Source organism: Muntiacus reevesi, chromosome 10, assembly GCF_963930625.1.
Source record: "Muntiacus reevesi chromosome 10, mMunRee1.1, whole genome shotgun sequence".
Taxonomy (NCBI): domain Eukaryota; kingdom Metazoa; phylum Chordata; class Mammalia; order Artiodactyla; family Cervidae; genus Muntiacus; species Muntiacus reevesi.
This window is the reverse complement of record NC_089258.1, coordinates 67873922-67900751: the sequence shown is the minus strand read 5'-3', so window position 1 is coordinate 67900751 and position 26830 is coordinate 67873922. Positions and strand designations below refer to the sequence as shown.

Sequence of the window (26830 nt, the reverse complement as noted above, 5' to 3'; positions counted from 1 at the left end):
TGATACCTGAAGACTCAGATGTAGTTTCCAACTTTTCTTATTAAAAAGGACATAGTTTGTATCTGAATCAGTGTCCCTTACACTGAAAGCCACAAGACAGGCCCTGGCTTATAAAAATCAATGTCACTGACAGTTAACAGAGGCAGAGAATCAGTATGAAGAGAAGTAAGTAGTTTGGCAGCAAAATAAATTTGCTGTTTCTTTCCCTGAATGTTCTCAGTAGCCTGAGATGTCTAGTTATTGAAACAGTGAGGTCCTTACTTACCTCTTCATACCCGTTATTTCTTTATACCATTTATCATTCATTCGTTTGGTAACATTACCTGATAGTCAGCTAAAGGCTAAGAACTGGGATAGGAACAGAAATAGCTTAAGACTCATGCCATCACCAGAAGCTGTTTGTGAATTCAGTTTAGATCACAGTATCTAAAAATTTAGCCATGTTGAATATATACAGTATATGATTTGGGATTTCTTTGTCTTATATTGAGATACAGTTTTTCTCAACTGTTAAAAATATGTATATGTAACATAAAATTTGCATCTTAACCATCTTTAAGTGTAGTGTTCAGTTTTACTAAGTATATTCCTGATTTGTTTTGAAGCACAATATTTTTGTGGTGAAACTTTATATTCTCTAACTTTGTCTTTCAGCAAACTACTTACCCTAAAAATATTTGCTGGAGATGAACATTAACTAGTTTTTAAATATATTTAAATGAACATTAACTAGTTTTTAAATATATTTAGAAACCTCATTGGAAAACGTGATTTGAAACAAATGCCTCTCGATGGTCATCTGTGCAGTCAGCCAGCACGTGTGGGTTGAATGCCTCTAAGAGCTATCTCTGTTCTAGGCCAGATGGATAGAGTGGAAAGCAAAAGTGGACAGGGTCCCCTCCATCTAGAGATCAGTGTCTGCAGGGAAAGACGGACTGTAATTGTCCAGTCCCCAAGTAATACAACTTTGCAGTTGTGATAGAACCGTGATGGAGTAATACTGGGACTGAGTGCTCACATGATGGATGGTTTAACTTGGTCAGAAAGGCAGGTGTAGCCATCTGAAGAATGAAAGGACTTTAACACTTGAGAGGGGAGGAAAGAGTGTCCAGACAGAGGGAACAGCCTGTGTTCCGTCAGCAGAGAGTGTGGTGAATACTCAGGCTGGGAGGAAAGCTGGTGAGGCTGGAAAGCGGAGAGCCTTTGGGAGAGCTGAGTGAGGTGGGCAGTGGAGGGATGTTGGAGGAGAATTATGCAGGGCCATGTAGGCTGCTTTATGCTATATCAGGGTTAGAGATGTAAATTTCTTTAGAGGTTTGTAAATACCAGGTATCTCTCATGACTAATAAAAAAATCATTAGTGTACAAATATGTGTGTGTGTTTGTGCACGCACATAGAAGGAGATTTATCACAAGGAATTGGCTCATGGAATTGTGGAGGTACAAAATTTTTTCCTTTCTTTTGCAGGTGGTTGGAATCCATATGCAGGGAATTGGATGTGATGAAATGCTGCAGGGTTTTGCAGTCGCGGTGAAAATGGGAGCAACAAAATCTGACTTTGACAACACGGTTGCTATTCATCCTACCTCTTCAGAAGAACTGGTCACACTTCGTTGAGAACCCAGAGACTTGTATGGCTGGCAGCTGGACCAGTAGACCTTCAGAAAGGAACCAAATCATCACGTTTACTTATGTTCCCATTTTACGTATTTCTTTATTGTAATCAGAATCTTCCAGGTGTGGAAATTTTCAGTCAGCTTATTTATGTAATTAGAAACTTGTTTTGGTATTCAGGATTGATTTTTCACTTGGGCACATCTCTCAGTAATTACTCTTTGTTTTGTTAATAGCTCTGGGCGGGCTGGCTGGTTTTTGTGTTTTGTTTTAGCCTCATCCCAAGTATAAAACTATATGAAGTACAGTTAAACAAATGTACCTGAATGAATATTGCTTGCTAATTTTTATAGAGGAAGATGACAGCTGCTCTTCACGTTTAAACAATGCAAGTACAGAGTCATTTCGTTTTCTATGAAGCCAGTACTGTGCTCTGTGTATTGCAAAGCTGTTTTAAGGATGTGAGTTTTCTCTAAAAACATATAATTTAAGAGACATGCCTCCTGTATTTTATTCTTTCTTTTGTTCTAAATGATTTAAAATGATTCCTGTTAACTTTTAAGAGATGAAGTTCATCAAATTTGGGAAAGGTTTGATGATTGTGTGAGGGACATTTGAGAAGTGATCCTGGCTTTCAGAAGGAGAGGGACTCAAATACTTCAAAAGTCCTTTCCTCTGCTAAGAGCTCATAGTTCAATGAATGGTTGCAATTTTTGTATGTGTTCTTGTCACTATTTTTTTGAAAACTATTTCCAAAAATCTGAAAATAAAATCACAGTCTTTTCTTCTTATACAATTTATGAGTTGATGGGTAACAGTTCATTTTCTAAGAATATTTCAGACTGAAGGGGCAGATGGCCAAAGTGAGCTACGTTAAGTAGGGTTAAGGCCTTATGGGGGAGAAAAGAGATTTTGCTTTTATAAGACCAGAGACATAATAGAAACATTTAGTGAATATAATGGTTGAGAAATCATACGTTTTTAGCATTTTATTTCCGTTAGCCTTTACCAGCTAGGTTAGGTAAGCTGGTTACATTTTTCCGTGGCTTTCCATAGTGACTTAGTGCTACTGACTTCTGTCATTAAGCATTTACTGAATGTCTTTCTGGTTAGCCATGGCCAGGTTGCCGCTACACTGACGGAATAGGTAGGTCCAGTCTCGACAAAAGAAAACTGTCACTAGTAACCAGGTTATATATCTGTCATGTTGAGAAAAGAGGGTCTAAGAACCTGGACCTGAACTGACATAATCACTGCCTATCTCCTCCACCAGCCAAAAGGTCGTGGCCTGCAGTCCTGGGCTCTGCTGACTTGGTGGCTTTCCTTTTATCTCAGGAGCCCACTACACTGCCTTTTTTCTGGTTCCAGAGTAAACCAACCTGGAAATAACCTTTTCCAAGTGTTAGTCTTCTTTCTCATTAGTCCTCAGTTCAGTCTAGCCTGCAAGTTGATCACCCAAGTTGCTAGTGAAGACTCAGATACATGAGGCAGCGTGGTGTAGGTGCTCAGTAGGAAGGAAAGCTATAATACTTGGTTTCTTCAAGTAACCAAATAATCTAGCATAAGAGGGAGAATTCTACACAAATAACTGGAATTCAAAGCAGCATGTTAAGCATAGAGTGACTGTATAATTTATTGACTAGAATGGGACACTTTGGGGAGTGGGAGGGGCACTCCTAATTAATTGGGACAGTAGACACAAATTGGTACTCTTGTGGGGAAAAGGGACAGTGCCATCCTAGTGAGGCTTTGGAGAGGTGGAAGGATAAAGTTCAGAGGAAGCAGAAACCAGCAGTTTGCTGGGAAAACAAAGAAAGAGGTATGTGGGATTTGGAATTTGGGATTGTGGAGGAGGTCAAAGGATGTGGGAGGTACAGTGGGGCAGAGATGACCATGTATATGTGGGAAATGATAAAGTTCAACTTGACTGGAGCTGAAGAGCGTGTGTTAGCTGAATGTTTTAGCTGAATGTTCTTTCCCACTTGTTAAACCTGATGATCTGGTAATATATTGATATATAACAAGCTGCCTGAAAACAGTTGCTTAACCTAGCAATCATTTTATTATACTTCACAATTTTGTGGGTCAGAAATTGGAGCTGGACTGAACTTGCAAGGATGACTCTACTGTTGATATTGATAAAAATCAATTGGTGGTGTTCATATGGCAGATGGGCTGGTTTAGTGAGTCTAAAACAATTGTCTGTGTGTCAGACACTTGGACAGGGATGACTGACTGAAAGGCTGGGCTCAGCTGGGGCTGTCAACCAAACTGCCCACGTGTGGCCTCTCTAGCATGGCCATCTCCAAGTTGATAGACCTGGATGGAAGCTCAGGGCTCCCAGAGATTGTTCCAGGATTCCCAGACAGGCACTGTAAGCCCTATGACCTAGCCTTGGAAGTTCTAGAATGTCGCTAATGCTATGTATTATCAGTTAAGCAAGTCACAGAGGATTTAAGAGGGAGTGAATTGGACTTCAACCATCATTGGGAAGAGTGGTAAATTTGTGGTCATCTGTAATCACACACACTAATGGCAATCTACTCATTTTACAATGCTTGACTAATGCTTCACCTTTGTGAAGACTTTTCTTTCATAGTCTAATGCATATGTATTCCCATAATTCCTTGTCACATCAGGTGGTCTACACTATGTGTTCACCTTATATAGGTCACTTCTACTTAGTATCAATCATTTTCTGTATTCTTTGTTTCAGTTTTGTAATATTCCTGGTATGTTATACAGCAAATTTGGCTGCACGAGGACAAAGGTATGTGATTGTGTGATTTTTGAGACTAAGATCTATATTTAAAAAGAACCCTGTAACCCTAACCATAACATTTTAATCCTCAACTTTTCTGTGAAAAATGGGTAGGCAGGATTTTCAAGCCTTCAACTTTTTCATGAATTTTTGCGTGAATCTGACCTCCAGGGAAACAGGTAGCTACAGAAAATGATTTCCATTGTGCTCTACTCTGAGAAATACCCTCTTTTTTTTGCCATTGCCATTGATACAACATCAATAAAGATCAAAGTCAACATTTTAAAGGTAAGAATGATTGTATACAGTTATTTCTAGATTTTATATAGTGTACTTTAAGTGCTATTTAATGTCTTAGGAGAAGTTTCCAAAAATGCTAGATGGTAGGTAGCACTGGCGTTAAATCTAGATTTTACATAAAAATTTTATGCAAACAATTCCCCTTAAGTTGTATAAGCAAACATTTGTCCACTTTGCATGTTCAACCTCTAGACTCCATACGTTTAAGGAATCCCAACCTTACAAGCCTTGGAGACAAAGCCCAACTCACCACATAGAACCTGGAAATGCCAGGTGCATGACTTCCCAGGCTCCCTTGCAGCTAAGGAGGAGGCACATGACAGACTTGGCCAATCAGATGCACCCATTCCGGACCATTCAAGAAACCAGTGATGCAAAGAAACAGGGATAGGATCCATCCTAGTTGTGGGTGATGGCAGTTGTGGCAGTAAAATCAAGGGGCAGCCTGGCTGCAGTCCTCGTGCCTCTTGTTGGTTTCTAGCTATCGTGATTAGAACACCAAGACACTAATGCTGACCTCACTGGCCCATTTCAGAGTCATGGTTCTGGCCACTGTGACTCTGGCTGCCTAACTTCTGAATATGGATTACCAGTCCTCCCAAGATTCTGTGAGTGAGCTACCCTACATAGGATACCATTCCTTTTACTTAAATTAGTCCATGGTTATCTAAAAGTGACATTGACACTTATTTTCCTAAAACCATCTTGAATGGTTTTAGGAAAACCATTAGGACACTTGCTGCACTGTCATTAAATATTTTTCCATATGCTTTGCTCCTTTCAAAGTCAGGGAGCATACCCTACACATTTTTGTGCTGTGTGTTCCTCTTGTTCACTGCAGCGTCCGGTACTGTTGTGTGACTGGGAACAGTGGAAGATGACAGTAGAAAATTAGGTTGTGCTGTTTGAAGAGAACCTTGATAAATGGATGAGAAGATGGGCAACAAGGAATCATTGAAGATTGTCAGAGGAGGAAATGTCACCAAAGTGGGGTTAGAAGATGAAGGTGGAAATAGCAAAAAAGTGGAGAGTAGGATGGAGATCAGCAATGAGGCTGGCGCTATCTATGTGTAAGTCCATAAAGGGCCTGGACTAGGGTGGTGGCAGTGCGAGTGGAAAGGAACACGTGCAAGAAAAATTGTATTAAAATGAACCTGCAGAATTTGTGAGCTGATTGAATTTAGGGCTTGAGGGGGAGGGAAGAGTCAAAACTAGGCCTGATGTTCCCAGCAGGAGGGACTGGGAGAAAGATGATACCATTCATAGAAAGACCATTAATAAAATACCAAGAACAGGCAGAGGAACTGGTTGACAGGGAGCAGATGCTTCAAGATTTAGGCATGTTGAGTTTGTGGTCCCGGTAGGGTCCTGGAGACAAAAAAGCTGGAGTTTAGAAGAAAAGTCAGGACTTGGGAGAGATTTGTGAATTACACACCTGGAGAGCATAGTTAAAGCCACAAGTCTATCCATGACCCTTAGGGAGTGTGAAGAGAGAAGAGGCCAGAGCATCAACAATGCCCACATTTAAAGGATGGATAAAGGGTAAAATCCTGGAGGAAAAAGACAGGATAGAAATAAAGTCAAGGGGGAAGGTGCTCGAGGAAGTGGGAGAAAACTCTTAGGCCACTGAGCCTGAAGGCAGAGGAATGTTCGCAGAGTGTCAGTGTCCTTCAGCCAAGGAGCGCAGGGACCCCGTCTTTGAACAAGTTTTGCCTGCGTGCTAAGTTGCTTCAGTTGTGTTCTACTCTCTGCGACCCCATGGACTGGAGCCCGCCAGGCTCCTCTGTCCTTGAGATTTTCCAGGCAAGAATACTGGAGTGGGTTGCCATTTCCTCCTTCAGGGGGTCTTCTTGACCCAGGGACTGAACCCAGGTCTCCCACATGGCAGGTAGATTCTTTACTACCTTTTTTCATTTTTTTCCATTTATTTTTATTAGTTGGAGGCTAATTACTTTACAATATTGTAGTGGTTTTTGTCATACATTGACATGAATCAGCCATGGATTTACATGTATTCCCCATCCCGATCCCCCCTCCCACCTCCCTCTCCACCCGATCCCTCTGGGTCTTCCCAGTGCACCAGGCCCAAGCACTTGTCTCATGCATCCAGCCTGGGCTAGTGATCTGTTTCACCATAGATAATATACATGTTTCGATGCTGTTCTCTTGAAACATCCCACCCTTGTCTTCTCCCACAGAGTCAAAAAGTTTGTTCTGTACATCTGTGTCCCTTTTTCTGTTTTGCACATAGGGTTATCATTACCATCTTTCTAAATTCCATATACATGTGTTAAAAAATATGGAATGCTTCACGAATTTGCGTGTCATCCTTGCACAGGGGCCATGCTAATCTCTGTATCGTTCCAATTTTAGTATATGTGCTGCCGAAGCGAGCACTCTTTACTACCTTTTTTCTTTACAGGAAAACCCCATGCTTGAGTGTGGGGAGGAATAAATACTAGAGTGAATAAGACATGCTTTCATCATTGGAGACATGCAAATCAAAAACCACAGTGAGATATCACCTCACACCTGTCAGAATAGGTATTGTCAAAAAGAACACAAATAACAAATGCTGATGAAGATGGGCAGAAAAGGGAATCCTATTATACTCTTGATGGAAATGTAAATTGGCACACCTAATGTGGAAATAAATATATGGAGGCTTCTATAAAAACTGAAAATAGAACTACCATATCATCTAGCAATTCCACTCCCGGATGTATATCTGAAAAACACAAAAACGTGAACTCAAAGATACATGCACCCCAGTGTTCACAGCACTTGGAAATTATTTACAATTTCCAAGATATATGGAAGCAAGTGTCCATCAAGGGATGAATAAAGAAGATTTGTATATATGTGTGTATATATACATGTGCTGTGCTTAGTCGCTCTGTTGTGTCTGACTCTTTGCAACCCCGTGGACTGTAGCCCGCCAGGCTCCTCTGTCCACGGGATTCTCCAGGCAAGAAAGCTGGAGTAGGTTGCCATGCCCTTCTCCCTCTTATACATACATATAATGGAATACTACCCATCCACAAAGAAGAACGAAATAGCAACAACATGGATGGACTTGGAGGTTATTATGCTAAGTGAAATAATTCAGAGAAAGATAAATACTGTATGATATCATTTATGTGGAATCTAAAAAATACAACAAACTAGTGAATATAACAAAAAAGAAACAGACTCACAGATATAGAGAAGAAACTAGGGTTATGAATGAGAAGAGGGAAGGGAAAGGGGCAATATAGGAGTAGGGAATTAAGATTTACAAGCAGTTATGTGGAAAATAAGCTATGATACATTGTATAACCCAGGGAACACAGCCAACATTTCAGAATAAGTATAAATGGAGTATAGCCTTTAAAATTGTGTATCCCTATACTGTACACCTCTAACATATAATGTTGTACATCAACTATTCTTGAATTGGAAAAACAAGAATGAAGTTCCGACACACTCTAGTGTTGATGAGCCTTTTAACACGTTATTCTGAGTGAAATAAGCCGGACAAAGAAGGACAGATATTGTATGCCTCTACTTATACAAGGTGCCCAGAATAGGCAAATTCATAGAGACAGAAAGTAGAATAGAGATTGCCAAGCTGGGAGGAGGAAGGTGTGGGGAATTAACACTTAATGGGTGCTGCTTGGGATGATGAAAAAAAGATCTGAAAATGGAGAGTGGTGATGGTTTCATAACATTGTGAATGTACTTAATCCCACTGCATTATGGACCTAAAATGGGTTAAAATGGTAGATTTAACTTTATATTTTACCTCATTTTTTTTTTTTTTAAATAATGCAGGGAAGAAAATAATATCTGGAACTGCTGCAGCCATCTTGTGGCCATGAGGGCAAAGTTATGCCACAGTTAGCAGATGTGAAGATGGTTCATAATGGCGCTGTGGTAGTGTTGAATTAATGAGACCCCAAAATATCTGTCTCTGCATTTGTTATGTGAGATTAGAAACTACATATTATTTCAGCTATATTTAGAATAGATCTTTTGTTACTTGCAGTCAAAACATTCTAAACCATAGAATACATTTCCATAGTTCTGAGTTTGCTTATAAGCAAGAAATGAGCTTTTTCTTGTAAAAATTTAATTTATAAAACTCTGCATTTACAAAATTGTAGGAAATACCTTTTGCATTAAAAAGCTAAATAGCAGGATTGTTTTCTATAGCAAGTTTCATATAACACATGCAAAGTATTAGCAGTTATCAGACATTTAGGTAGGACTGAATTAAAGTTTGTTCCTTTTTCCTTAGTGTTTTAAAAATATTTAAGTCTCAAAATTCTACTTATCTAAAACCTCTAGAGTATATTGTACCACTATTGAATAAAATAACCTATATTATATATAAAACATCTATGAAATACTTAAAATTCATAAAAAGACTTTGTTGAAATTTTTATTCAGATGAACCCAATATCAGTACCCTAGTGTTTTAATAATTTGAAAAAATGGAATATGTGGTTATAGAATTTGTAATAGTTCATAAATACTTTGAAAGCTCAATCTGCTTTAAAGATTATTGCTATGCCTAGATATCTCTTAAATTGAAGCCTGCTTTCTTTGTTTTTTCCCTCACTTAAGAATTTCCTCCCTCTTTCCCTCCAGTTTGAGTTGTCTCTTTACTCATTGTCTTCATGGAGGAATATGTCAGCCGAGAACAGAAAGAACTTTGATTTTCAAAAGCTTAACTCTTGAGGATACCCTTTATCCCCTTTCTTGACATACTATTTTTTTCCTGAATAATATCTTCTTCCTTTCCTTTGAAAACTCAGATGCCAACTCATCAGCATTGATGTTGTTGGTTTTTGTATCCAATTTGACTAATGAAAATGACATCTCATGGTGGTTATGCTTTGCATTACTAGGACTCCTTGTGAGAGTGGGTCTATTTTCATGTCTTTGTTGTGATGGGTTCCTGGTCTTCAAATATCAAACAGGATCAGAATGGAAAGTAAGAACAAGGTGAATATAGAAACAAGAAATTTGCTAGGTCAATACTACACTAGACAAAGGAACTTTCAAGAAATTATACTTAACATGGAGATGGAGGGTAGACAGACTCCTCCAAGTCAAACACTTGGCAGTAAAATAAAGCTGCAAAGCCTGATGAGCAGAATGGAATAGGAGTGTCTAGAGCAACTTTATGGCATATGCTGGAGGCTTAATTACTGACTGGGGAAGCGGAGAAGACATGAGGTTGTATTGTAGATGGTTTATAGGGTCTGGAGCCAGGGTGCCTGGCTCTGAGCCTGCGTAATACTGTTTATTTGCTGGGTGACCTTGGACAAGTTACTTAATCTCTTGCTGCCTTCCTTTTTTCATATGTAAAATAGGGATAGAGCATTTACTTCACTGGGTTCTTGTGAGGATTAAATGAGTTAATGCAGGTAGAGAAGTTAGCATAATAACTAGTACATAATAAACTCGGTTGCCCATGGCTATTCTTTGTCAGGCCAGTGAAACAGGAGCCTGATTTCAACATGTCTTCGAAGGGTGAGTGAGTGAGTGAACTTGCTCAATCGTGTCCGACTCTTTGCGATCCCGTGGACTGTAGCCTACAAGGCTCCTCCGTCCATGGAATTTTCCAGGCACGAATACTGGAGTGGGTTGTCATTTCCTTCTCCAGGGGATCTGCCCGACCCAGGGATCAAACCCAGGTCAAGTGGGGTTATAAAAGGGGAAGTCTGAGTTAAGGCAATAATTCAGGTTCATTGTTTTAAAACATTTGCTGGGTTTCTTCTATGTGCAGGGCACTGTGCCAAGTCCCAGCGAAGACAGAAACTTCTGGTCAGGAAAGATGAGGAGACTTTGCAATCAAACCAAAAGCTTGCAATCAAACCAAAAGTTGAAGGGTGGGAGGAGGCACAAAGGAGCTTTGAAGCCAGCAGGTTCTGTGTCCCTTGGCCTTTGGTCTCTGGCTCTCTTAGGCCACTTGCTGCCAAGGATGTCAACAGAGGTGGGGCTGAAGCCCTACTGTGATAGGAAAAGGGAAGAGAACAAGTTTAAATTATCCTTCTGCAGGGGATCTTCCCAAAACAGGGATTGAACCCTGGTCTTCCGCAATGCAGGCAGATTCTTTGTCAGATGAACCACCAAAGAAGCCCTAAATTATTGCCATCTGTCCCTAAGTTGTATGTGACTCTTTGCAACCCCATGGGCTGTAGCCCACCAGGCTCCTTTGTCCATGGGATTTCCCAGGCAAGAATACCGGGGCAGGCTGCCATTTCATCTGGGGGTGGGGGGCACTTAAGTTATACCCAATCTTTAAAGTGTTTTTGTTGTTTTGTTTTTAAATTTGATTAATTTATTTGATCATGCCGGACAGCTTGCTGGATCTATCCCACACCCCCTTCTTTGGAAGGGTGGAGTCTTAACCATTGGCCTGCCAGGGAAGTCTCAAGTGAAAGTTTTTTTGATGACTTACAATGAAGTTGCTGCCAGGCAAAGGGTTATTGGGACAGCTGACTTTCATACACGGACCCTAGTTGAGAAAAGGATGCTGTTGAAAGTAGTGAAAGTTAGTCAGTCACGTGTGTCCGACTCTTTGTGACCCCATGAACTGTAGCCCACCAGGCTCCTCTGTCCATGGAATTCTCCAGGCAAGAATACTAGAGTGGGTTGCCATTTCCTTCTCCAGGGGATCGTCCTGACCAAGGGATCAAACCCAGGTCTCCCGCATTGCAGGCAGACTCTTTACCAACTGAGCCAGCAGGGAAGCCACTGTTGAAAGTATAGAGTAATTATAGCTGTTGTATGGGGAGACCAGTTGACCCCTCGGGAAGTGTCTCTGAGGACATCAGTAGGTAGGTACTTAGTTCTATGGGCACAAGAGCAAAGGTTTCAGCACACTCCTCTAGCAAGCTAGGGATGAACCCAGTGGCTTTCAACAATAAAGTGATAGCTCTATTCCATGTCATCCTCACTCCAGGATCCAGTAGACACAATGCCCCAACCTGGAATATGGCAGGTAAAAAAAAAGCAAGACAGTGAATCAGAAGCTAGCTCTTACAGCTTCTTCTTAGTTATTACATGTGTCACATTCCATTAGCCTAAGCAAGTCACATGCCACTCTTATGTTTAACAGGGCGGTATAATCTTCCTTCAAGAACAGGTGAGTAATTATGAACAATTATACAACCTACCATAGAAGCCATTGGATTTGGCAATTGGGAAATCATTGGTGACCTTTGAATAGACTTTAACTGGAGACTTGGATTCTAATAATAATAGCTATAATTTGCTGATTGCTTGCTCTAATCCACATACTCTGGTGAATGCCTTACCTTTATGATCTCATTTAATCCTTGTTTGATAACCACGATGAAGTGATCACTCACCTAGAGCCAGATATCCTAGAATGCGAAGTCAAATGGGCCTTAGGAAGCATCACTACAAACAAAGCTAGTGGAGGTGATGGAGTTCCAGTTGAGCTATTTCAAATCCTAAAAGATGATGCTGTGAAAGTGCTGCACTCAATATGCCAGCAAATTTGGAAAACTCAGCGGTGGCCACAGGACTGGAAAAGGTCAGTTTTCATTCCAATCCCAAGGAAAGGCAATGCCAAAGAATGTTCAAAGTACCACCCAATTGCACTCATCTCACACGCTAGCAAAGTAATGGTAAAAATTCTCCAAGCCAGGCTTCAACAGTATGTGAACCGTGAACTTACAGATGTTCAACCTGGATTTAGAAAAGGCAGAGGAACCAGAGATTAAATTGCCAACATCCATGGGGTCATCAAAAAAGCAAGAGAGTTCCAGAAAAACATCTGCTTTATTGACTACTCCAAAGCCTTTGACTGTGTGGATCACACCAAACTCTGGAAAATTCTGGAAGAGATGGGAATATCAGACCACCTTACCTGTCTCCTGAGAAATCTGATGCAGGTCAAAAGGCAACAGTTAGAACTGGACATAGAACAACAGACTGGTTCCAAATAGGGAAAGGAGTACGTCAGGGCTGTATATTGTCACCCCGTTTATTTAACTTATATGCAGCATTCATCCTGCAAAATGCTGGGCTGGATGAAGCACAAGCTGGAGTCAAGATTGCTGGGAGGAATAGCAATAACCTCAGATATGCAGGTGACACCACTCTTATGGCAGAAAGTGAAGAAGAACTAAAGAGCCTCCTGATGAAAGTGAAAGAGGAGAGTGAAAAGCTGGCTTAAAACTCAACATTCAGAAAACTAAGATCATGGCATCTGGTCCCATCACTTCATGGGAAATAGATGGGGAGACAATGACTTTATTTTTGGGGGCTCCAAAATCACTGCAAATGGTGACTGCAGCCATGAAAACATGCTTCCTCCTTGGAAGAAAAGCTATGACCAACCTAGACAGCATATTAAAAAGTAGAGACATTACATTGCCAACAAAGGTCCATGTAGGCAAAAGCAATGGTTTTTCCAGTAGTCATGTATGGATGTGAGAGTTGGACTACAAACTAAGCTGAATGTCGAAGAATTGATGCTTTTAAACTGTGGTGTTGAAGAAGACTCTTGAGAGTCCCTTGGACTGCAAGGAGATCAAACCAGTCGATCCTAAAGGAAATTAGTCTTGATTATTCATTGGAAGGATTGATGCTGAAGCTGAAACTTCAATACTTTGGCCACCTCATGCGAAGAACTGACTCATTGGAAAAGACCCTGATGCTGGGAAAGATTGAAGGCAGGAAGAGAAGGGGACAACAGAGGATGAGATGGTTGGATGGTACCACTGGCTCGATGGACATGAGTTTGATCAAGCTCCGGAATTGGTGATGGACAGGGAAGCCTGGCATGCTGCAGTCCATGGGGTCACAAAGAGCTGGACACGACTGAGCCACTGAACTGACTGAACTAAATCCTTGTTATGGGCTGTGTGTTTGTGCCCCCCTCAATTCATACATCGAAACCCCCAGTGGGATGGTATTAGGGGGTAGTGTCCTTGGGAGGTAATAGGGTGGGTGGAGCCTTTGTGGTATGATTGGTGCTTATAAGAAGAGACAGGAGAGAGCTTGGTTCCTTTCTTTCAGTCACTCTGTTCTCTGCCACGTGAGGACACAGCAAGAAGGCAGCCATCTGCAATCCAGGAAGCAGGCTCTCACCAAACACTGGTTCTGTTGACACCTTGATCTTGGGTTTTCTGGCCTCCAGAAGCGTGAGATATAAATGTTTGTTGTTTAAGCCACCCAGTCTATGGTAATTTGTTATAGCAGCGCAAGCTGCCTGAGAAAATCCTTTTCATCACAGGTGAGGAAGCATGGGTTTGCAAAGATGAAATAGTGGCTTAAGGCCATTTGAATATTAGTAAATGGTGGATCAGGCTTCCTAGGTGGAGCTCGTGGTAAAGCATCTGCCTGCAGTGCAGAAGACCAAGGTTTGATCCCTGGGTCAGGAAGATCCCCTGGAGGAGGAAATGGCAACCCACTCCAGTATTCTTGCCTGGAGAGTCCCATGGACAGAGAAGCCTGGCGGGCAACAGTCAGTGGGGTCACAGAGTCAGACACGACTGAGCGCACACAGCAGCCGTGGCAGCAGATAAAGAAAAGCTCTCTGGGGACGTCCCTGGTGGTCCAGCGAGTAAGACTCCACACTCCCAATGCAAGGGGTACAGGTTTGATCCCTGGTCAGGGAACTATTATCCCACATGCCACACTGCATGGCCAAAAGCAAACAAAACAAAACAAAAAAAAAGGAAAAGAGAAGAGAAGAAAAACTATCTGCCCTCCCTCTATTTGCCTAGAAGCGGGATATAAATTTGTGAAGGTTGCCCCCTCCTCTCTCTACCAGGAAGGTTGAAAGTTAATCATTGGAGACAACTTTGGACCCTTCTCATCCCAGGGATGGCAGCCGAGGAATGTAGGAGATAGACTTTACGAACAAGCCCTTCTCTTGCATTAGTTTCTCCAAATATTTGCCTTTACACAGTCTACCATCCTAGAAATTCAACATCCTTTTTGCTCAAAAATCTCATCAGTTCTCTAAAAATGTATTGTTCTTTTGTTAAGATGCTAAGGGACTTCCCTGTTGTCCGGTGGTGAAGACTCTGCACTTTCTCTGCAGAGGGTGAGGGTTCTACCCCTGCGGGGGAACTAGGGCCCCGAAAGCAGAACAGTGCGGCCAAAACCAAAAGGTGCTGGGTAAGTTCCACTTCTAACCACCTCTTTGGGTTACTCATCTCTTGGAACTCCCGTGTGTGTGTGTGTGTCCCGTGTGTGTGTGTGTGTGTGTGATGCACATGCTAATAAACTAAACTTCTGTTTTTTTCTCTGGTTCATCTGTCTTTTGTTAGACTAATAACAGGACCCCAGTGTGAGAACTTACAATGGGGTAAGAAGAATTTTTTCCTCCCTTACTGGGTAAATGCTTGAGACAGAAGCAGGATCCTAGAAAGATATTTTCAGGAATGGGCAGGCTGCATCAGAAGGCAGGATAGATTCTCCAAGTGAGCAGAGACTGTCAATGCTAGAGAAATCTACTTACTTTAGCTCTTGTGTGGATGTGGGCTAATTTGTTCTGTTGGCTAATTTGTTCTGTCAACTATTTTGAGAAGTTAGTTATCTATTTAATTAGTTGAGATGGATCAGCTGGTAAGGAGAGTTGAAAGGCAGTAATTAATTGATAGAATGAAGTAATTTTTTTTGTTTGTTTACCCATTTTTCCTCTACCAAGCAATTATTTACTGTGAAAAGTCAAAATGTAAAATTAAGCCACTACATAAAAAGAAAAAAGTGAAGTTCTGATACAGGCTACGATATAGGGGAACCTTGAAAACATTATATAAAGTGGAAAAGCCAGACACAGACAAACACTGCGTTGCTCCACTTACATAAAGTGTCTAGAATTAGGGTAAATTCAGAGAGATAGAGAGCAGTTTAGGTGACTTCCCTGGTTGTCCAGGGGCTGACACTCTGTGCTCCCAATGCAGGGGCCCAGGTTTGATCCCTGGTCAGGAAACTAGATCCCACATACCGCAACCAAGACCCAGTGCAGCCAAATCAATAAAAATAAATATTACAAAAAGGAAGTAGATTAGAAGTGACCAGGCACTGAGGAGAAGAGGAAATGATAAGTTATCCCTTAATGGGTACAGGGTTTCAGTATGAGGTGATGAAAACTTTTAGAAATTATGATGATATTTTCACAGCATTTTGAATGTGATTAACACCACAGAATTGTATGTTTTAAAATGGTTGAAATGTCAAAATTGTATGTACGTATATATGAGACCCGGGTTTGATTCCTTGGTCTGGAAGATCCCCAGGAGAAGGAAATGGCAACCCACTCCAGTATTCTTGCCTGGAGAGTCCCATGGACAGAGGGGCCTCGTGGGCTGCACAGTCCACGGGGTCACAAAGAGTTGGACATGATTTAGCAACTAAACCACAACCACAATATATATATCACAATTAAATAAAATAGTAAAAAATAATTAAAACACTATGTTGGAATTAACCATGTGGTTATATTGAGTTATTCCTTGGGGTAAGAGGGTTTGGATAGGCCAGGAGGGAAGAATGTTCTTTTTTTTTTTTTTTTTTTAAATATACGAAGTTTATTTCCCTGAAGAAGTCACCACACTTTCTACCAAAGTGTATGCAGTGTATTTTAAGCATTCATGAGATAAGACATAAATTGCTATTGCATTAGTAGCTTGGATCCTTCTTCATATAATTTGACATTCACCACACCCTTCTGACCTGGAAATATTGAGGCCAGAATAATTAAACTATTGAAGCATCAGTTGTGAAGATGGTACACAAATAGCCATCCCTATAAGTGATCACGTCCCTCACATCACCTCAGAGTGAAATGTTTTTCCTATTCCTTCCCTGAGCCCTGACTAGAGGTTGCTTCAGAAGCCATCCGCATGGTGTCTATGTTGTGTAACAAGGATGAGAAGTCAGAATGAATGTCTGTACGTTTAACCTCACATCTTGAATTCCCTGAAATCAGGCTAATTTGGGCTGATGCTTGGAAACGTGGTTATCATTCAGTCATCACATAGTCAACATTACCAGCAGATAAAAACAGAATCCTTCTTTAGTTCATTGGTAAGTGTCTTGTCTACATGTAAGTATGTTTGACACAAAAATGGCCTATTTAAGGCAAAACACTCTTGACATAAATCACAGCAGGATCCTCTATGACCCACCTCCCAGAATATTGGAAATAAAAGCAAAAATAAACAAATGGGACCTAATGAGACTTAAAAGCTTTTGCACAACAAAGGAAACTATAAGCAAGGTGAAAAGACAGCCCTCAGATTGGGAGAAAATAATAGCAAATGAAGCAACAGACAAAGGATTAATCTCAAAAATATAGAAGCAACTCCTGCAGCTCAATTCCAGAAAAATAAATGACCCACCCAATCAAAAAATGGGCCAAAGAACTAAACAGATATTTCTCCAAAGAAGACATACAGATGGCTAACAAACACATGAAAAGATGCTCAACATCACTCATTATCAGAGAAACGTAAATCAAAACCTCAATTAGGTACCATTACACGCCAGTCAGGATGGCTGCTACTCAAAAGTCTACAAGCAATAAATGCTGGAGAGGGTGTGGAGAAAAGGGAACCCTCTTACACTGTTGGTGGGAATGCAAACTAGTACAGCCGCTATGGAGAACAGTGTGGAGATTCCTTAAAAAACTGGAATTAGAACTGCCATATGACCCAGCAATCCCACTTCTGGGCATACACACCAAGGAAACCAGATCTGAAAGAGACACATGCACCCCAATGTTCATCGCAGCACTGTTTATAATAGCCAGGACATGGAAGCAACCTAGATGCCCATCAGCAGATGAATGGATAAGGAAGCTGTGGTACATATACACCATGGAATATTACTTGGCCATTAAAAAGAATTCATTTGAATCAGTTCTAATGGGATGGATGAAACTGGAGCCCATCATACAGAGTGAAGTAAGCCAGAAAGATAAAGACCAATACTGTATACTAACGCATATATATGGAATTTAGAAAGATGGTAACGATAACCCTATATGCAAAACAGAAAAAGAGATACAGATGTACAGAACAGACTTTTGGACTCTGTGGGAGAAGGCGAGGGTGGGATGCATTGAGAGAACAGCATCAAAACATGTATATTATCTAGGGTGAAACAGATCACCAGCCCAGGCTGGATGCATGAGACAAGTGCTCGGGCCTGGTGTACTGGGAAGACCCAGAGGAATCGGGTGGACAGGGAGGTGGGAGGGGGGATTGGGGAAGGGGAATACATGTAAATCCATGGCTGATTCATGTCAATGTATGACAAAAACCACTACAATATTGTAAAGTAATTAGCTTCCAACTAATAAAAATAAATGGAAAAAAATGGCCTATTTACAGGCCATATAGGGACTTAATCTTTGGTATCACTTGAAGAGTACCTTCAAAGTGCAGGATGTAACCCAAAAGTGTTTTGTATGAATGCAGTCATTGCTTTCAGTGTTATGACTTCATCACAGGAAATTGCCAGTGTAAAGAGGAATGATGCCACTGGTTAATGTTGTTGATCATTTATTTATTTTAATGGTTTGCTGGGGGTGTTTAGGAGAGGGTTCTAGTTGGACAGTGATAATAACAGCCATAATATTGGGGTAAAGGTGGGGGCAGTTGAGATTGAGGGTTTGTATTATAAGCAACATATTCTAATTTGGCATTAGAAGGGTTAACATGTCCTATAGGTGTTCCAGGGCTTCTGGGCTGACTCAGTTGGTAAAGAATCCACCTGCAATGCAGGAGACTGCTTTCAGTGCAGGAGACCTGGGTTCAATCCCTGGGTCAGGAAGATCCTCTGGAAAAGGAAATGGCAGTCCATTCCAGTATTCTTGCCTGGGAAACCCCATGGACAGAAGAGCCTGGTGGGCTACGTTCCATGGGGTCACAAGAGTTGTACACGACTTAGCAACTAGACCACCACCACCACCACATAGGTGTTCCAACTGCCTGAAATGAGACAGAATGTTGAAATAAAGGAATGCTTGTGAGCATTTTGTCCAATTACTTAAACAAGGAGGCCATCGGTGGCTTTGGGTGGCTCCAAAGCCTTGGTAAGTCTACACGTGAAATGATAACCTAAGGCAGAGTCACTGGAATCCAAAAAAATTAAACTTAAAAACTAATCACCAACAGCCAACTAGGATTTTCCAATAAGGCAGTCACTTAAGAGCTGTAACCAGTCTATACTTTCTTTGATTTGCTTCCTTGCCTTCTCTGTAAAAAACCTTTCCCCTTGTTTCTGTCAGTGGAGTGCTAACCATTTTTGGTTTGGGGCTAATTTGAATTGGCATTTGCTCAAACTCTTCAGAATTTTAATGTACGTTAGTACCTTAGTTTATCTTCTAACTTCCTTGCATGCTGTCCATCTGGTAAATCTAGTTCTGTCAAAGGATGATTCTCTAATTGTTAAAATTCTGTCTCAAGTGATTAGTAAGCAGCATGTATGTATCCAAGTTTTATTCAGTTCAGTTCAATTCAGTCACTCAGTTGTGTCCCACTCTTTGCGACCCCATGAATCGCAGCACGCCAGGCCTCCCTGTCCATCACCATGAGTTTACTCAAACTCATGTCCATCGAGTCGGTGATGCCATCCAACCATCTCATCCTCTGTCGTCCCCTTCTCCTCCTGCCCCCAATCCTTCCCAGCATCAGGGTCTTTTCCAATGAGTCAGCTGTTCGCATGAGGTGGCCGAAGTATTGGAGTTTCAGCTTCAGCATCAGTCCTTCCAATGAACACCCAGGATTGATCTTTAGGACGGACTGGTTTGATCTCCTTGCAGTCCACGGGACTCTCAAGAGTCTTCTCCAACACCACAGTTCAAAAGCATCAATTCTTTGGCATTCAGCTTTCTTCATAGTCCAACTCTCACATCCATACATGTCCACCGGAAAAACCATAGCCTCGACTAGACGGACCTTTGTTGGCAAAGTAATGTCTCTGCTTTTTAATATGCTGTCTAGGTTGGTCATAACTTTCCTTCCAAGGAGTAAGCGTCTTTTAATCTCATGGCTGCAATCACCATCTGCAGTGATTTTCGAGCCCAAAAAAATAAAGTCTGACTGTTTCCACTGTCTCCCCATCTATTTCCCATGAAGTGATGGGACCAGATGCCATGATCTTACGTTTCTGAATGTTGAGCTTTAAGCCAACTTTTTCACTCTCCTCTTTCACTTTCATCAAGAGGTTTTTTAGTTCCTCTTCACTCTCCGCCGTAAGCATGGTGTCATCTGCATATCTGAGGTTATTGATATTTCTCCCAGCAGTCTTGATTCCAGCTTGTGCTTCTTCCAGCCCAGTGTTTCTCATGATGTACTCTGCATATATAAGTTAAATAAGCAGGGTGACAATTAAACACTAGTAAAAATTGAAGACCACTCAAATGAGAACAGAGACCACATCCCTTGCTACAATATTAAGCAAGAGAGTCAGTCACCATCTCTTGCATTTGGCAGAGATTCAAAAGCAATCATGGAGAGGGGAAGCTTTATAGTGGGAAAAAAGGGGGGGGGGATGCTTCTAGTATGTGCTGGAAGGGGAACTTGGAGGAAGGATGTCTGAAATAGGGAAGTTGGCAGCCTTTGAGTAAATCTTGACCATTCTGAGCTGATTGCTGCAGAGTTGTGGCTTGGTTTCTCAAGTGGGCCAGAGTTTTGTCAGCATATATGATCTAGCCACTGTTCATTTATAGGAATTCTCTCATTCATTAAGAAGGAAGCTAGCAGAATGGTAGAACAGATTCCATGAGTAAATTGGGACTTACATGGTAAATTGGGACTTACATAATCACTGGGGGAGGGATGAAATAAAAATAAATTTATACAAAACTGGCTCATGTTTCTCAGGCCAATGTAATTTTAAGCTTTGGAATTTTTTTTTCAGTGTATAACTGCTCCTCCTCGTTACACCTCATCAGTTTTTCCTGGGTTATAAAACCTTTGAGTCCTAATAAATTGTTATCCAAATGAAGTTATGTTTCCCGAGGGTGTCAAATGAATATGAAGTGTGTTTACTACAAAATTCTATAGAATGAAATCAATTTTAAAAAGCCATACAGGGACTTCCCTGGTTGCCTTCCAATGAGGGGGGCTGTGGGTTCAATCCCTGGTAGGGGAACTAAGATCCCACATGCTGCTGGGCAACTAAGCCCTCGCTCCACAACTAAAGCAGGAGCCTGCGTATCACAATGATGCTTCAGCCAAATAAATACAATAAAAATGTAAAAAACAAACCTACACAATCATCTTTTGGCTTTATTTCCAAATTTTGATTAAAAATTTATTTATTATCTCATTCAACCTTCACAACAGTCCAATGAAAGTAACCCATTGCTGTAGCTCACTTATCATTTCCACTTCCCAGATGTGAAAACCGAAACACAAGTAGCTTGAGGAGTAACGAGCATTAAGTAAAGAACAGGTATAAAATAGAAGAGCCCTGGCTAGGCGGTCGCTTCAGGCTGCAGGAGTGAGGCAAGGCCAGCAGCACAATTTGACACACTCCAATACACTGCAGGCTGTGGACAAGGGCAGTTGTCTTTTTAGCCGCTTTATTTTTGTTTTTACCCCTTTACGCTGCTGCTGAATCCCAAATCCTTTTCTAAGAGTGCGAGTGGTTTTTTTTTTTTTTTTTTTTTTTAAGAGTGTGAGTGTTTACAGGGATGGGGATTCGGAGTTCAGAAACCGGAATTTGCTTCAGAATTTGCCTTTGCTAGCTGTGCTATCTCGCACCAGTCATTTAGTTTCACTGGGTCTATTGTTTCACTCAGGTGTGTAGAGAGAGAGAGCTGGAACAATGTTCTCCGAATTTTAGGTGACGGTGAATGGCATCTAATGTAAAGTCGCACCGTTTTAGCTGCGGCTACTCAACTCCGGGAGTTGGTGATGGACAGGGAGGCCTGGCGTGCTGCAGTCCACGGGGTCGCGAAAAGTCGGACACGACTGAGGGACTGAACAGAAGTGACTCAATTCCTAGTTACGTCCCGCCCCCAGGCATCCTCCCGTTGTCATGGAGATCAGGACGCACAAGTTGGTAGATTTCCCTCCCGCGATACCTGGGCGGAGCACGGGATGACGCATGCGCCTTCTCGGAGGCCGAGGCGCCGCGGTGCCTACCGGGACTGAGCTTCCAGCGGCCAGATCAGGAAGTGGCGGGCGGAGCCGGGGGAAGAGTCGCCGCCTCAGCCGCCGCCGCCGCCAGTGCGGAGACCCCCGAGCTGGCGGGGCAGCGCTGGGCATGCGTGCTGGGCGGTGGAGGCGCTGACAACGAGCCCGAAGCGGCAGCCACGCGGGCGTGGGCGGCTGGTCCAGGCGGAGGCGCTGGGAGGCGGCGGCGGGGCGCGTGGGGCGGCCCTCCGGGCTCAGGTAGGAGCTGCGGACGCCGGGTTTGGGGCGCGGAGCCGCAGCCTGTTGTTTTTCGGGGCCTCCTCCCCTTCCCGGGGGCACGCGGCCTCCCATCCCCCGGGGAGCTGGGGCTGCGGTTTCTTGCCCGAAACGCTTAACCCGGTTACAGCTGCTCGGGAGCATTGTTTCTGAGGCCGGAGGGTCAGTGAGCAAAGTTTTGGGTTGGAAAGAGGGGAAATTATCGAATTGGAGAGCTGGTCGTGCCTCTCCTGAGCCCCCAAACTTAACATTAGCTGTAGCCGCACGGGCCAGGTGTGTGGAGTTCGGGGAACCGCGGCGCCCAGCCAAATAGAGGCTGTGATTTAGGTGCTCCTTCACGGATTTTTTTTTTTTTTTTCAGTTGCCTCTTGGAAACCTAGTTTGGAATGATTCCTAACCTTGAGTTATAATAGTTTTCTGCAAAGTCTAAAGACATTTTCCAAAACAAGTCGCTGCTGTACTTTTTCCCCTTCCACCTCTACGTTTCTGTCTTTTCAGGGCTAGTCAGTCTCTTCTTCTCAGCTTGCCGGCTATTCAAAACAATATTGGCCCCTGCGAGGCTCAGGCAGGCAAGTGAAGCAAGAGAGGAAAGAGTAGAAAGATTGAAAGAAATCAAATGATAAAGTGGATAAATGGTAAAGTCACATGGTAAAATGGGAGGAATGTGGGTTTTGCAGTTAAAAGATTTTCGCTGAACTCTTGGCTTCTCAGCGGGGGAACACGTGAACTCTCTGAGTTGTGGCAGTGATGTGTGTTTTAGTGTAAAACGGGGAGGTTGATGTGTCCTGTTATCACATAGGTCAGTACATGTGAAACTCTTCAGGTGCGGAGTAGTCTTCTGACAAAAGGTGGAAGACATGAAACCCTCTGTTCTAGGGACCGTTGAACTTTACCCATACCACTCAGGTCGCTTTTGTTTTGGAGGCTTTTATCAGCATTTAGGTCTGGAATAAGGAGCACCTTGTTTAGGAATCAGTCTCCTGGCGTCCAGGCTGTGTACTTTCAGCTGTGTGATCTTAACTCTGCCTCTTCAGGTGTAATAGCATAAATACATGGTATCTCATAGAGTTGTGAGGATCAAATGCTGTAAACATCCAGGTCTTTGTAAACTGTAAGACTTTTATTTAAATCTGTGTTAAAATCGTGGTTATAAAAGCCTGGGTTAATAATCTGTCTTTACAAGGTGAAATCAGCAGGTGTTTGTTGTTTTAGGCTTGTTTCCCCCCTCCCTTCCCCCCACCACATCATTCGGGAATTCTTTCTTGTTCTAATATACTTTCCCTCCCCCAAGACTGTCTCCTACCTTCCTCACCTGAGTATAATCATTGGGTTATTTCTTTTCAGATCCAAGTCAAAATAATAGTTCTGAAATAACACGTTGGTCTAGCTTTGCTACTTACAAAACCACTTTCACAAACATTTTCTCATTTTATTCTTAGAATTGGGCTAGATGTAGACAGCATTGGTAGTATCCTCATTTTCCTTAAGATGAAATTGGATTTAGCGAGGTCTAGTGGATTCCCTAGGTCATGTCACTGTTAGGGGTCAGAATTTAGGGAGGTCTTAGATTCAAGGTCCAGGGTCAGTGATTCTTCTCTCCTTTCCTGAAGTTTGACAAGTTTATTTCTTATCAGTGCTTTTATAAAATTTTATTGAAGTATAGTTAATTTACAGTGTTTCTAATTTCTGCTGTATAGCAGAGTGGCTTAGTTAAACATATACTCTGTCATATTCTTTTCCATTATGGTTTATCACAGGATAGTGGACATAGTTCCCTGTACTGTACAGTAGGACCTGTTTATCCATTCTGTATAATATTTTGCATCGGCTAATCCGAAACTCCCAACTCTTCCCTTCTCTATTCCCCTTCTTGCTTGACAACCACAAGCTTGTTCTCTACAATTATGAGTCTGTTTTTGTTTTGTAGATATGTTCCTTTATGTCATCTTTTAGATTCCACAAGTAATGAAATCGTATGCTATTTGTCTTTCTTTTTCAGACTTTGCTTAGTGTGATAATCTCTAGGTCCATATTGTGCATATAGCAGTATTTCATTCTTTTTCATGATTGAGTGATATTCAGTGCTTACGTTTTTAACTTTTAGCACGCTAAGTCACGTTTTATTTATTCGTTGCTTTTTAAGCGAGGTGCTGAGTGCATTCATGTTCTCAAACGTAGGTTTCTTGAAGGCAAGGATTTATCTTCCAGAACTTTCCAAAGGCTGCAGTGCAGTGCCCCACAAACAGAAGACATTTAATAAAGGCTTGTAGAACTATTAACAGTGAGGCTAGGGCAATTTAAAGATGTTCTTCTGTTTGTTAGTCATTTACACAATATTTATTGAGCTACCCCATGCCTGGAAGCTTTCAAAGTGTAAGAGTCTCTTTTTTGTCACAGAAGGGTGTGTGGGGTCTGGCTACTCACCGCTCAAAAGCCAGTAAGCAGGCCAGGTCGGAGGAAAGGAGAGTTTGCTTCTTTGGAATAAAGCAGGCCGGGAGAGGGCATATGTCTGTCCAAAGGCCGACTCACTGCGCCGCCTCCCCCTCTCCCGTTGGCGGTGGGGCAAGAGCTTTTGTAGATAAAAGAAGGGGGCTGTTGCAGAAACAGCACAGTCACCTTCACGTTGGCCATCGGTGGTCTGACCAGCGGCACCTTGGCTGCTTTAGGTACAGTTAATCTTCAGTTCCAGAGTCCGTTTGTTCGCGTTTCTTTGAGGCCGGTTCTCGGAATTGTGGCAGCTTCTGTTGCGGGTAGAGTGTGGTCATCAGGTAGTAACTTCTCCCACCTGGGTTTCAGGATCTGTAAGACAGGCTCACAGGATATGGCTCAGAATACTATCTGTAGTATTGAGAGGGAACTGAAGGTCCTTGACTATGCTTACTGACTACGTTATTATTATTTAGTCTCCTTTGATTGTTTTCCTTTGTTTCTTCACTTCTCTGATTAAACTTTGAAGTTTTCCACAGAGAAAAGGCAGGCAGAGGACTTGGTGGGGGCAAGGACCATAGGGTCCTGCTCCGTTACATTTCCTCTGAGAGTTTGCTTATGAACACTAGTCTAAATAGTGTAGAAATCATTTACATAGTCATCTTGTGTACTTCTGAGACTCTCCGTAGGGTTCTAGGAAGAGTTCAGACAAGAGAGGAGTGTTTTAAAATACTTGTAAGAACCAGAGGGAGCGGGTAGAGAGGGAGGTGGGAGGGGGGATCGGGATGGGGAATACATGTAAAACCATGGCTGATTCATGTCAATGTATGGCAAAACCCACTACAATATTGTAAAGTAATTAGCCTCCAACTAATAAAGATAAATGGAAAAAAAAAATACTTGTTGAATAACCTGTGGTTTCTCTGGTTGTACTGAAGTTGCTCAGAATGTTGAACTCTAAAACGGAAAAAAATCCAAAGAAATCTATCTAGTCCCACCTCCCTCCAAATCAGGAGTTTTCTGTAGATATTTCTTAACAAATATTAATCCAACCTCTTCTTTGTTTATGATAGTCCACCAGTTTGAAAATATGCCTTTTAATTAACAGCTAATTCTGATGGTTCTATTTTTGCAATGAGCCTAAATCTGTCTTCTAATTTCCGCCCAGTGCTCCGAAGCACCATTGTCCAGTAGGAATACCATATGAGCTGTGAGTGTCAGCCACACATGTAATTTAAAATTTTCTAGTGGCCTTAATTTAAGAAAAAAGAAAAAATAGGGCAAATTAATATTTTACTTAACTCAGTATATCCAAAATATTTTTACATTAATCTCTAGTTATCACATAGTCCATTTAAAATATTTCAGTAATTTAAAACATTTTTTCACTATACTGAGTCTTTAGTTTTTTGGCTGCACCTCATGCCATTCAGGGATCTTCCCTTCCCTTCCCTGACCAGGGACTGAACCTGTGTTTGCTATATTGTCAGTGCAGTCTTAACCACTGGGGTATCAGGGAAGTCCTTGTATTGAGTCTTTTTAAATCTGGTGTGTATTTTACACTTAGAGTACATCTCAACTCTGTCCCCATTTAAGGTGCTCAATTGGCACTTCAGCCAGTGGCGGTCGTCTTGGACAGCGTAAGTTCTGGAGCTTTAGAGAATAATCCTATTTTTCTTTACTAGTGCCTAGTGCAGTGCTTGGCGCATAACAGGCACAAATTAAAGGTTGTTTTTTTTTTTTTTTTTTTTAGTGAATGAGGAAGTGAATGAATACAAGTCCTAGAGAACTAGTAATAAAAGGTAATTTTGTTTGGGAAGTAACTTTTGTTGAGAACTGTGGATTTGGCATATAGATTTGAGTGACTTGAATCTGTATTAAAAAAACTTGTTTTTACCTTTGCAGCATTATGGATCCAAGCCTTTTGAGAGAACGGGAGCTGTTCAAAAAACGAGCTCTTTCCACTCCTGTAGTAGAAAAACGTTCTGTGTCTTCTGAGGCGTCATCATCAAAGAAGAAAAAAGCAAAGCTAGAACATGGAGGATCATCGGGCTCTAAACAAAATTCTGGTTAGTAGAACTGACTGTTTAGTTTTTATTTTTCAGGGACCCACTTAGTCGTGGTAAATTCATTTTTTAGTTCAACATTCGTATTGATTCTTAGATAGTTTGTTAAGTATAATGGCTGAAATGATGAGTTTTTTTGCTCTTAAGATGTTAATAGTTGTTTTGTAATTAGAATTTAGGTTATTATCTTAAAAAAAAAAACCTTCATTGAGGTTTAAATTACGTACCTTATAGTTCACTCATTTTAAGTGTATAATTC

At 41.7% G+C, this 26830-nt stretch overlaps 2 protein-coding genes and 1 non-coding gene across 4 annotated transcripts in view; 2 read left to right on the top strand and 1 right to left on the bottom strand.

Moving 5' to 3' along the window:
- GSR (glutathione-disulfide reductase) overlaps positions 1–2411 on the top strand; it is a 41853-nt gene extending 39442 nt beyond the window's left edge. Inside the window, exon 13 of the mRNA XM_065947573.1 lies at positions 1469–2411. Coding sequence (XP_065803645.1) covers positions 1469–1618 — 150 coding nt within the window. The 3' untranslated portion in view covers positions 1619–2411. The remainder of the gene's footprint in view (positions 1–1468) is intronic.
- A 4558-nt stretch (positions 2412–6969) lies between these two features.
- Positions 6970–7073, bottom strand: LOC136143889 (U6 spliceosomal RNA). Its single transcript, XR_010658397.1, has one exon. It is a non-coding gene; the product is annotated as a U6 spliceosomal RNA (small nuclear RNA).
- A 14732-nt stretch (positions 7074–21805) lies between these two features.
- Positions 21806–26830, top strand: part of GTF2E2 (general transcription factor IIE subunit 2) — a 79732-nt gene continuing 74707 nt past the window's right edge. The window contains exons 1-2 of one of the 2 annotated variants that reach the window (XM_065947309.1): positions 21806–22060; positions 26411–26574. In XM_065947309.1, the coding sequence (XP_065803381.1) occupies positions 26415–26574 (160 nt within the window). In that variant the 5' untranslated portion in view covers positions 21806–22060; positions 26411–26414. The remainder of the gene's footprint in view (positions 22061–26410; positions 26575–26830) is intronic. The other variant, XM_065947308.1, reaches the window with a different exon arrangement.